We start from the raw sequence: 11,305 nt of genomic DNA, 5'->3' as shown, positions 1-11,305 counted from the left end.
CGGTGTTTAACAGAATGCATATAAAGTGTTTGATAAAATGAGAGAATACAAGAGCTTAAAGATGAAAATGGCTACACCTTGGGGTATTCGAGGTCCCCAATTCCTCCAAGAAAAGCTCTACTGTCTACAATAATTCTCTAGATACAAGATATTCCAGATTTCCGATACCTCTCCCTTCACTCAGCCCATCTCTTATGCTAATGCAAAATAACAACCCACCCCAATACAATATTGACACGTAGCCTTTAACAACTAACTAATAAACGAAACAAAATACAATAGGAAACTGTAAATTTTCCAGGCTGCCAAAACGGTGCGTAAAGCCTAATTATTGAAACTGTGCGTTTAACTAAATTCCCTAAAACAGTGTGCTGAGTCTTCCTTCTTCATCCTCACGGCTCCTTCTGGTACATGCACTTCATTTCTTCATTTCTTCAGAACACTTCCACACCTTTCTTCTCTTTTGATAACAACTATTATTATCTTCACTGCCTTGGAGGGTCATAACATGTTCATGACCATCTGCAGGGTTTACCACTGTTGGTATCGTGCGGTCGCTTTCACTTGGGCATCCCAAGCCATCGAACCATGTTGCTTCAACATTTGTTTCTCTCTGAACTACTGAAGGACAAATATTATTTACAGATCCGCTTTCTACCCCAAGGTTATAAAATCCTTTTTTCTTGTGAAGGTTTTTTTTTTTGTGTTCCAAACTTAAGGTTCGTTAATGTGGATAAAAGCATGGTGGAGAGTGGTGACATTCTTTGAAAATCATTTTGGTCTATATTTTTAGAAGTAAAATCACGTGTCTTTCTGCGGCGATGTGGGTTTCCTTGGTAGCTACGACTTGGCGAGGATGTTTTCTGAAAATTTACACACGATTGTTTTTAACAGTCTTTCAAAGAACAGTTGGTTTGACTAATTTTCAAACTAAAAATAATTCCTAGAGACAGTAAACTAGAATTTGGATTGACATGATCCATCTTTTATGTGGCCCTGCATCAAAAACTCCTCTCCTAGACAAATGAAATCTTTGTGAATGGCAAAACTAATGAAGTCTCTCTAATTGGAGATTTATTGGCATCTTAATCTCTGTTTGGAAGACTTTCAAAGCTGATAGAGATGTAATTGTTGCTAACATGGCACAATTTGTCTCTCTTTTCTACCTTTCGTCTATTTTTAAATGTGTATTGCTTTCTCTTGTTTGTAGCCATTAGGTGAAAAAATCTGGGATTTAATTTGGCATGGAGCCAGTTGGAGGTGAGGGGAAGAAGAATCTTGGGATTTTATGTTGTATTTGCCTTTAAACTTGGGTTTGGTTGTGATTCCCTCAGACAAGCAAAGCCCATCATACAAACCAATACCATTGTATTTTTTTTTTTTTCGGTTGTAAGGAATTGTAGACATGGCGTCCGAGATTTATTTTCGAGGCATTGTTTCATATTTATTTTTTAAGTGAATAGAGTTATCTTGTTTTTAGAAAAGTTTTAGGGTTAGTTTTTATGAAACTATATTTAAAATGAAAGTATTTTTATAAAATAATTACTCCAACAATAACCAATGTCATGATCACTCCAACAACATAAATAATGTATAAACGAAGTGTAGTAGAGCCTGAAATTTGGCAGTAAACTCGAAAAGAATCTAGCTACGACCATCCAACAACATACTCGAGAATATACACCAGCAACAGGGAAAGTGGATAAAGCGCATAGGCCACCAATGACAACCAAAGAGGCAAGGTGGTCCGGAAACTGGCAATTAGACCCATCACAATGCAGACAATTAGTATAACCAGCACCTCCGACGAGAAGTCCCATGTCAGGTCCCGGAAGTAAACCAGACCCAAGAATACTGCCAGTGAAAGTACGTTACTCATGGTCACTGACCCATATATCTGCACCCAAAAACACACACAGCTTACAAGCCAATTCTTCAATAAAAACATTAGGAGAATATGAGTCCTAGAAAGAGCAGGTCCAAGGGCAGGCATCAAAATAGACAGATGACTGAGGACTTCAGATAAAGCTACAGGTTTGTTCTTAGGTAAAATTTCAGCAGCACATGATGTTATTGATTATTTAACAATGTCAAGGAATGTGGCAAAAGGAAATACATGTAGCCAACCCCCCCAATAACTGGCATATGACTCTAGACTATAGATCTCTAACCATTTTTTTTTTCTTTTGCATGATAGTGGATTCCAAATGGTATCCTGATATAGGGTGTTTCAAGGACTATCCTATTCCTGATCTACATTATCATGCTGGGAAGTTAGAATGCCAGTTAATTTGTCTCCTGTGTGAAATCCTTCATCTAGGATCCTAATGGAGTAATATCTGGCCATTCTGATTCCATCTAAGGTTTCATAATGCAAGCAAGCCTCCAAAGTCTACTGAGAAGACAGAATTTACATGGAAGTGTGTGTTTAAAACACACTACATGAAAAGGGAAAGCAAACCTCTGAATACATCAAGGATGCCATTCTCAAATTTTTCTTCTTGGCAAAAATTAGAGTTGACACAACCTCGCTGGAGCTAGCAAAGGGCAGAATGACAAATGAGACGAAGAAAGAAGGTATGCTTGTAGCTGTTGAGAAGTTTTCAACAGCATCCACAAGGGGATCAGCAGTGACAGCAGCAATAAGGGTTCCCAGAAGCAACATCAACACTGCTTTGGTGGCATGCCAGTTGGCATTTTCAATGCCCTCCACAACCTCATCATTCTGGCCTGCAAGACGATCTTGTTCTTTCCGTGTTTGCTGCATAATATAGTCATTCATAGATTGTCATTACACAAACAAGCAAGATCGGTGGAATTTATGTAAAGCAAGTTATATACCAGATGAAAATTACTGAGAAGCCTTATTGAATGCTCATTTTGGCCCCTGCCACTTGCTGCAGAGCGCCTAGCATTCTTAAGCCATCTTGAAATTCCTCTGACAAACTCCTCAACATCAACTTGTGAATTATGAGATGTATCAAAATCTTCCATCACATGCGCAACACAACCCTCTATATCCGTATCTAACTCTTCGAGCTCCATTCCTATTACCAGAGCTCTTAATTCTGCAGCTGATAGGTTTCCATCTGAATTTTCATCAATTGTCTTGAACAACCTGCCATTTGAAAGTGGTCCAGAAGTTAAAACTTGTGTAATATTTATCGAATGTCAAGTTAATTTTCTTCAAAAGGTTTAGGGAGTTGAATTTGATTGGTTATGATCTATCTATTCTTCCTGCAGAGCATGTTGTGTTGATTATAGTCTAATTAAACAAGATCTAAAAGGTAACTCCCCCCAGTTTGTTCTTATGAATAGGAGGATCTATGCTTTTTGAAATTCAAATTTTCAATGACCTACATATTTTGTAAAATGATAATGAGTTATCATATAAATTAGATGATTATATTCATCTCTTCCCTCCCTCTTAAACTTTAATATAAAAGAATTGTTATAGACACAAAGAGACACAAAAGTAAATTAAAAAACGAACGTGACTTTACGTGATCCATTAGATCTACTTTATAATAAAAGTAACTTTACAATCTGACGTACTGCATCAAGTCATGTCAGTTTGTAGATTTACTTTTGTGTAATCTCTTTGTGGCTAAATTATTTCTCTTAATATAATTGCTTAAAACTATGATCAATAGTAATGAGTAATTGGAAATATTAATTCAAATAGAAACAGAAGATATGTTGAAAGTTGAATAAATTAGACTAACTTTTCTATGACTTCTTTATTTGGTTCACCATCATCATTGAAAAGTCGTCTTTCTAGTGCATGCATTTTTATATTTCTCAGAAATCCTGAAATTACATTCTTATGCTTTGCATAGGCAAGTCTTCTCTTCTGAATCCAAGGCTGAAAAATCTGCATTTATGTTTCAACAGATAGCGTTGTAATCAGTACGATTGATGGATGAATCGAATTTATTTCCCAAGAAATACCAAATAATATTGATGCATGCCATCTGCTTTATTAATAACTTCAACTTGTAAATTACCTGATAAAGGCTGTAAGCGATCACTAAACAAATGGAGACAATAAGAGAAACCAGAACTGCCATGTGACTAAGAGAAGTTGCTTGGAAAATGTGTGGTAATTGGACTAATATGAGTGGGATAATGGAGATAATCATGATTCTAGCAGCATAGCTAGTCCAGATATCAGTACTCACCCCAGAACCTGCAAAAATATTGTATCAATGCTTTTCTAAACGTATCACAATCCCATCAGCCGGTAAAAGGAACTGATTTTTTGGAAATATTGCTTGTTAACACTGTTTCGTTTATAAGTTAATCTCTAACTGTCACCAAAACCTGCCCCATTTGGATTCAGAGATCATGAGTTGAGATTAAAATATTGTTAGAATATTATTATTGTTTTGAGATTTGAAAAAATTAAATTGTTTATTACGTTTTGTGTAGGAATTTGAGAAACTTGTAATGATGAAATGAGATGAGTTCCCAATCTAAACCGGAGCTTATAGTTGCTTGAGAAAAATTGAGAAATATGCAATCTATTATTAACAAGCTGCATCATCCAAACAATCCTATCGATCAAAACTTGTCTCCATTTTGCTGCATCATCCAGATTATAATGAAAAGAAATCCACGAAGAGGTTAATCGAAACAACTCCCTCACTCTTGACAAGATATTTTAGGCCATAGCAATTAGGATTCAAGTTTTATTTTCATTTTTTAATCTTTTTTGTTGGCATGTATCTGCACTGAATCTTGAAGGAAACACTTGCACCAAAAAAACCATAAGCCGAAGGATAAAGGTATACCAGTTAAGCTAAATATTTTGGTATCCTTTTGATTTACTGCAACTGAACTCTCAAGGTCACACTTGCCAACTACGAGACAGGTGCCCCACAAAATTGTCAGAAGCATTACAGTCGATCCAGCAAACAAGCCCATCCCAACTGAGACCTGACTTTGAGCAGTTGCCGTGCTCCCAGATAGTCCAGAAGCTGTGGTAAAAACCGGTGGCATTGTCAGCTTAAGTTTCCTCAGTAAAAGCACATGATATATACATAACAAGAAAAAAAGAAATTACTTATCAGCAATAACAAAATCGAAAACTTTTTATTCGAGTACCAAATAGATAGACACAAAGAAATTACATAAAAATAAATTCATAAATCAATGTGATTTGATGTGATACGTCAGATTATAAATTTATTTTTATTGTAAAATAAATATGACGGATTTCATGACACTACATCAATTTGTAAGTTTACTTTTATATAATTTTTTTTTATGTATGTAGCAGTTCTCATTTAATTTATATGGAGTTATCTATCTTACTTCCATGCAAAGCCTTTAATTTTGGATAAGAAATCAAAAGGCAAATCCAAATGACAAACAGAGTGTCATTTTAGCAGCGGTTGTTTCCGGCGGCAAATCCTAAATGAAAACAGAGAATCGTCGTGTGCAACGCAGGTCGTTGATTCAAATTGACCATACATAAATCGAGGTTTTCTTTCTTTAATCATGCATGACAGAATATGGAACACAAAAATCAGAAGAAAATGAGGTAATTAATAACATACCCTCACGTTCCAGGAGTTGTGGTCAAATGTTTCCCATGTGCATGAAAACGTGAGACCGACGTTACAAATTCAATTCAATTAAAATCTGGATTATTATAGTTCTACTGTGACAGCTAAAACCCAATTAAAAAAAGTCTTTGCTCCACATTTAATAAATATATATATATATATATTATAAAATATGCAAATTACTTCCCTCACCCCACCGTCTAGTTTAATTTATAGTCATCTCCCAATTATTCTATCAATTTCACCAATTATATTCCGAACTATCAAGAAATTATTGCAACATATATAGTACTTAAAAGACTAAATTAATTTTAAAATATTACAAACATGCAAGACATAATATCCTCTTATATATAACAAATTTTTTTTTTTTTTTTATTGCAAACATAATTTTCTTAATAAAGAAATAAATTATTGAAGACAAATAAATATGTTCTAAAAAATAATTTTAGAAAGGGATAATTAATTATATAGAACATATTTATTTTTCTTTAATAATTTATTTTTTATTTAGAAAATCATGATGTTTGCAAAAAAAATTATGTTCTTAAAATTTGATCGATGTACGTATGTATGTTCTAACATATATATGATGAAGAAATGATATATACAAACCCTAAATACACAAGCCTTTTTATCAAAAAGTGGACCCTACCATGAAAAACTCAATTTTTCTTTATGGGACCTACATTCTTACAAATGGATTTGATAGGTATAAGCAGTTTGGCGCACCAGACCGCGTACCAAAACTTACATAGTTTTTTTTTTATAATAAAAAAATAAAAGAAATTTTTTTAAGAAAAGAATAAGGTTTTCTTTCTCACAAAAATCATTTTCGTGTTTAATTCGCATTGTTTCATTAAAAGAATGCCTTACATTTAACATGGGTATGCGGTTTGCTGCGCGAAATCACTTGCAAGATGACTTTTCGTAAAAAGGCTAGTGCAAGGCTTATACATTTGAGACTTGTACCTACCATTACTCTGCTAGGACCTATATGATGTATGTATGAGTGGATCGATGTACGAATGGCAAGACAACTCCAACGGAAAATCTAAAATATATATATGATGTAAAATCCTTAAACAATATTACCAAGACTTACTATACATATGTGCTTATGTGTGTGTGTGTGTGGGCGCATGCGCATCAAATGTCAAAATATACAAGTTTTAGTTGTGGATACCCATACTTTTGAGTTACCAAATATGCATGCGTATTATACTCATGCTTGCACTCTTGGCTCTAAGCTTTAGTTAACTACTGCTCTCGGTCATTATGTTTGAATCTACTCAATACAAAGAATCAAAGATTTAATATTATCATTTTTTTCTAGGATATTTGAGTGATGCTAGACACTATTACTCTCCGGTCAATGTATATGTTAAACATATAACGACGACGTTTGACATGATAGTGTTTAGTAATATTTGGATTTTTATCCTTTTTAATTAACAATAATGATATATATAGATAATGCATGGTAGGATAGTTTATAAGTAGTTTTAAACATTTTTTAAAATATTTAGGTGGCCAGTGTGTATGTTTGATCGATGATCAGTTTGTAATTACTCACTAACAAGCTTACAATATTATTTACCAAAATTGTTCAAAGTGTGACTGATTATTCCATCATGTTTGGAAATATTTATATATCCATAAGTTCTTATATATATATATATATCAAAATGAATTTTGAGTTTTGGCATTAACCTCAACAACAAATTAATAGGTCCTAATTAAATCTCTCCATGTTTAATTTAATTATAGTATAATATCCAATTAAATTTGGCTTACCCAATTCTCCACGGAAGCAATTTTTTTCACGGTTCCGTAAGTGATACATTTCAGCATTTTCCAACTTGCAAAGAATATATATATATATATATATATATGCCAATTAATGCATTGACCAACCTAGCTAGGAGAATTTTCAAACTGAAAGATGACATGCATAAATATATATATAAAAACAGGCAGCTTTCCTGTCATCTATCATGCCATCTCGATCCCAAGTCTCATAAGTTGTTCAATTAATTATATGAGGACAAGTTAGGTATGAGTCGTTCAATTTTGGATAAGCGATTGGAAAAAAATATCAGAAACTTATGAAAAACTTGAGCTTAATTATTATTTTAGCTCAAAATTTGAACAAAAAATTGATTTAGTTTCAGGTTGTGCATGGGAATCCTTTTATACACTAAGCTAAACTAACAAATTAAGTTCGGATTCACCAAAGAGTTTATCATGTGCTTAAACTAATCATCCTTACCAAGAATGATTGTCGCGTCAGGAACAGCGCTCAAAACAGGTAGGAAAAACCCACCAATGATCCCAGGTCCGAGAATTTCCAGCAAAATCTCACTTCCACCTGACAGCAACTTGGCCCCCAAGAACATCAAGTAACTATATACAAGAATGAGAAAAACATTTCCTAGGACAGTGGCGGTGCATGGTAGAAATCCATACGTCTCTGTGCAGCTATCTTCTGATGAAAACAAGCTGTTATGATATAGCAACTTTGGTTGCTGATAAAGAGTACTGTGGACACCATCGGAGACAATATTATCGCCTGGCGAGTTGCTTGTAACAAGTCGGCCTTGGCCGGTGCCGGCTAGTGTAATGAGGAAGATCAAGAAGCTCGCTAGGAGAAAACATGCAAGTTTCTTAGTTTCCATTGTCTGTGTGAAGAGTTTGAATAGCCTTTTGGGTATCACATATATATATATATATATATATAAGTGTTTATATTCAAAGTTTAGAAGCATGTGGGTTGTGATTTTAGGTGAGGGACAGGGAGGCAAATTAAAGGAGACAAAAACAATATGGGAGACTTGGAATGCTTCCAAGTCAATTAGCTAGACAGATATTGCAAAACTAGTACACATGATGAATCAATTATATATGATGGATGGAAGCATGATGGAAATAAAATAACACGAGGAAAAAGAAGAGTACTTTTAATTAATCAATTGTACTACGTACTGGGATGTACTGGTTGGATTAGTATATATTTTCCAACTTGAGGACTTAAATAATGCCTGCAGATTATTACAACTTTATGCACTAGGGATTACTAGCTAGTACACATGCATGGGTACTGCAGAAATCTATTTATATTTATATATATATATATATTACCAAATTATTATTATTAGAGTAGAAAATGCACTAAGATTCATTTTATATTATAAATATACTTCTAATTACACAGCTTTCAACAAAATTGGCCTACCATGCTCATGATATATATATATATAATCCGAAAATATCAAAATAGCTAGCTAGCTAGCAATAATTGTCAGGCCTTTATTTTGGAAAAGTTTACCCTGCCGTACAATTCTTATTGCTCGGTTTGAAAGCTTAATTTTTTTTTTTTTTTTTTTAAGAAATGATGAAGATAGTGATTTTAAATATATTGATATATTTTTTTTATTTTTTAAAAATATTTAAATATATTAAAAAAATATGAATAAAAAATATAAAAAGAAAACTAATTTTACAACTAACTAATTTTACAACTAGTGATAATATCGAGCGGTACTCGTTTATTTTTTTCAACCCTGAGAAAATTATTTCCAGCTGGTTGATCGAAAAATTAATTATAAGAAAAGATTATGATTTATGAATAACCTATAAATAATTAGTACGATAAGCTGCATGCAAGACTTAATGAGGATGATCAAACTTCAACTTATATCCCACATGACCCACAAATTAAGAATGCAGCGTACTATTATAGGGAAACTATTATATATATATATATATATATATATATATAATATATATTGTGTTTGTCATGTGCTTAATGAATTGGTTATCTTTCCTTATTTTTCTATCCGCAGAGAAAACAACCGAAGGAGAGAAAAACTCGGAAGGATATATACTTTTTTAAAATATTTAATTTGTAACAACCTTTGACAAAAAATACTGATCAGGTCAAGATGATAATTGTGTGAACAAACAAGCTTGAAAGCGGCAGAGATGATTTTCAAATATAGAAAAATGATATTTTGAAAGAGTGTACGAATGTACAGGATTCACATGAAAAAGAAAATTAATTTTTTAATTATAAACCTTACTCTTTTTTAAAACGATTGCACGGCGTTTACGCACTCCGTAACTGTATGTAGCATTACTCTACTCTTTAAATATAAGATTATTTTCTTTCATTATGTTAATTGACCAGATAGTCTCACATGGGACGTAATCTTAGATATCGTTTTAGGGAAGAAACATCAACTTCTTTACACTACAAGAAATTTGAGTTTTAGGGATGAAATCTTTTAGGGACGAATTAAATTTTGTCTCTAAAAGTAGTTATTTGACAAGAAACTAAATTTCATCCCAAAATATAGAAGCAGTTTTCTATGCATTCAAACAGATAAATATCTGTTCGAACTAGAGTTTCTGGGACTAAATATGGCGTCTCAAAATATAAAGCTATTCGAACATTCACAAACTCGTTTGAACGATATGGTATTTCACATTCTAATGTTGACATAACTATTCGAACAATATTTATGGCGGGAAATTATACACAATTATGGTGGGGGAGGGTTAGAAATCGATTTTCATTCGAACAGAGTTTGAGACCGTTCGACGGTGTGGAATGTTCTATTTGAAAGTATAGCAATTCATTCAAAAGATTTTTTGTGTGAGAAGTTATAAATAAATCTGGCGAGGGATGCATGCTATCTCGTTCGAACGGTAATTTTACATTCAAACGGATTTATAAACCATTTGAATGCTCATAAGATTGGTTCAAATTGTGACGTAGACAATCGAAATTTATTGAAAGACATTCAAATATTTTAAAAATAAATATTATTTGAGTTTATTAATTAATTATCATTTTTAAAAGATGAAAAATTACCTATATGGATTTATTATTTATGGTAAATTAAAAAGTATCATATATATCGTCCTAGAAAATTTATCTAATGAATTTAAAAATTAATTTATGGTAAATAAAAATTTGCAATTAAAAAATTTTTCCTTCCAAGGAAAGTCATTTTTTATATTGCCAAATGGTATTTAAAATATGAAAATTGATTTTTTTTTTTTTTATAACAAACAAGCTAGCTATATATAAAAAATAAAAACAATATAGAAATTAAAATAACAGTGTTCAATACAAAACAAAAATATTGATACAAAATAACACTAATGTGTAAGATTATCTAGGTCCTCCTACATCACAATAATGTGTCCCTCTCAGTCTCTTGCAGTCGAACCATGATAGGCACAGTGATCCTCTCCATGTCCTGGATCAAAAGTGCGCGATGCTCCTCAAGCAGGGATCCCATCTCCCTAGTAGTAGTCCCTATAGACTTTGTATTGGCACTAGCATACGTAGAAGCTAGATTACACTCCATGCCAGTAACATGTGCCGCTACAACATTCATGCGAGCCTTCCCCAATGGCCATCGCTCTTGCTGAAAGTAATCTTATTAAGGGACCCGATCTATGATTGTCTTCGCTCTGTCAATAACACATTAACCTCCCGAATTAATTTAGTAGTTATATAGTATAGTATATTTATATTATACTCTAATTACAAATATTATAATTAGTAAGGTAAAATATAGTTAGATTATATTTATATTAGTATAGCATATTATATTTATTTGTTGATCTCAACCAAAATGACATGGTTCTACTGCGTAGAGAAAATATTAAACCAGAAGTGATTGAGGGAGGCTTATCAGAAGAACATGAGTCAATTGAAGTAT

At 32.8% G+C, this 11,305-nt stretch overlaps 1 protein-coding gene across 1 annotated transcript; it reads right to left on the bottom strand.

Moving 5' to 3' along the window:
- Positions 1-1,534: 1,534 nt before the first annotated feature.
- Positions 1,535-8,408, bottom strand: LOC121248483 (sodium/calcium exchanger NCL-like). The gene is made up of 7 exons (XM_041146957.1): positions 7,843-8,408; positions 4,794-4,979; positions 4,008-4,189; positions 3,726-3,874; positions 2,842-3,118; positions 2,462-2,761; positions 1,535-1,897 (listed from the first exon to the last, which is right to left on the bottom strand). The coding sequence occupies exons 1-7, from the start codon at positions 8,336-8,338 to the stop codon at positions 1,649-1,651; spliced, it is 1,839 nt and encodes a 612-aa protein (XP_041002891.1). The 5' UTR covers positions 8,339-8,408; the 3' UTR covers positions 1,535-1,648.
- Between the last annotated feature and the right edge of the window lie 2,897 nt (positions 8,409-11,305).

The sequence above is a fragment of the Juglans microcarpa x Juglans regia genome, chromosome 2D (genome assembly GCF_004785595.1).
Source record: "Juglans microcarpa x Juglans regia isolate MS1-56 chromosome 2D, Jm3101_v1.0, whole genome shotgun sequence".
Taxonomy (NCBI): Eukaryota; Viridiplantae; Streptophyta; class Magnoliopsida; order Fagales; family Juglandaceae; genus Juglans; species Juglans microcarpa x Juglans regia.
The sequence above is the reverse complement of the archived record's forward strand: the minus strand, read 5'-3'. Positions and strand labels throughout refer to the sequence as shown.

Excerpts from the sequence above, each read along its gene's own strand:
- LOC121248483 (XM_041146957.1), bottom strand. The coding sequence starts at position 8,338 with ATGCTTCTAAACTTTGAATATAAACACTTATATATATATATATATATA. Across the intron at positions 3,875-4,007 it reads TCGCTTACAGCCTTTATCAG|ATTTTTCAGCCTTGGATTCA; the intron begins GTAATTTACAAG and ends ACATAAATGCAG. Across the intron at positions 1,898-2,461 it reads CATCCTTGATGTATTCAGAG|ATATATGGGTCAGTGACCAT; the intron begins GTTTGCTTTCCC and ends TTTTGGGTGCAG.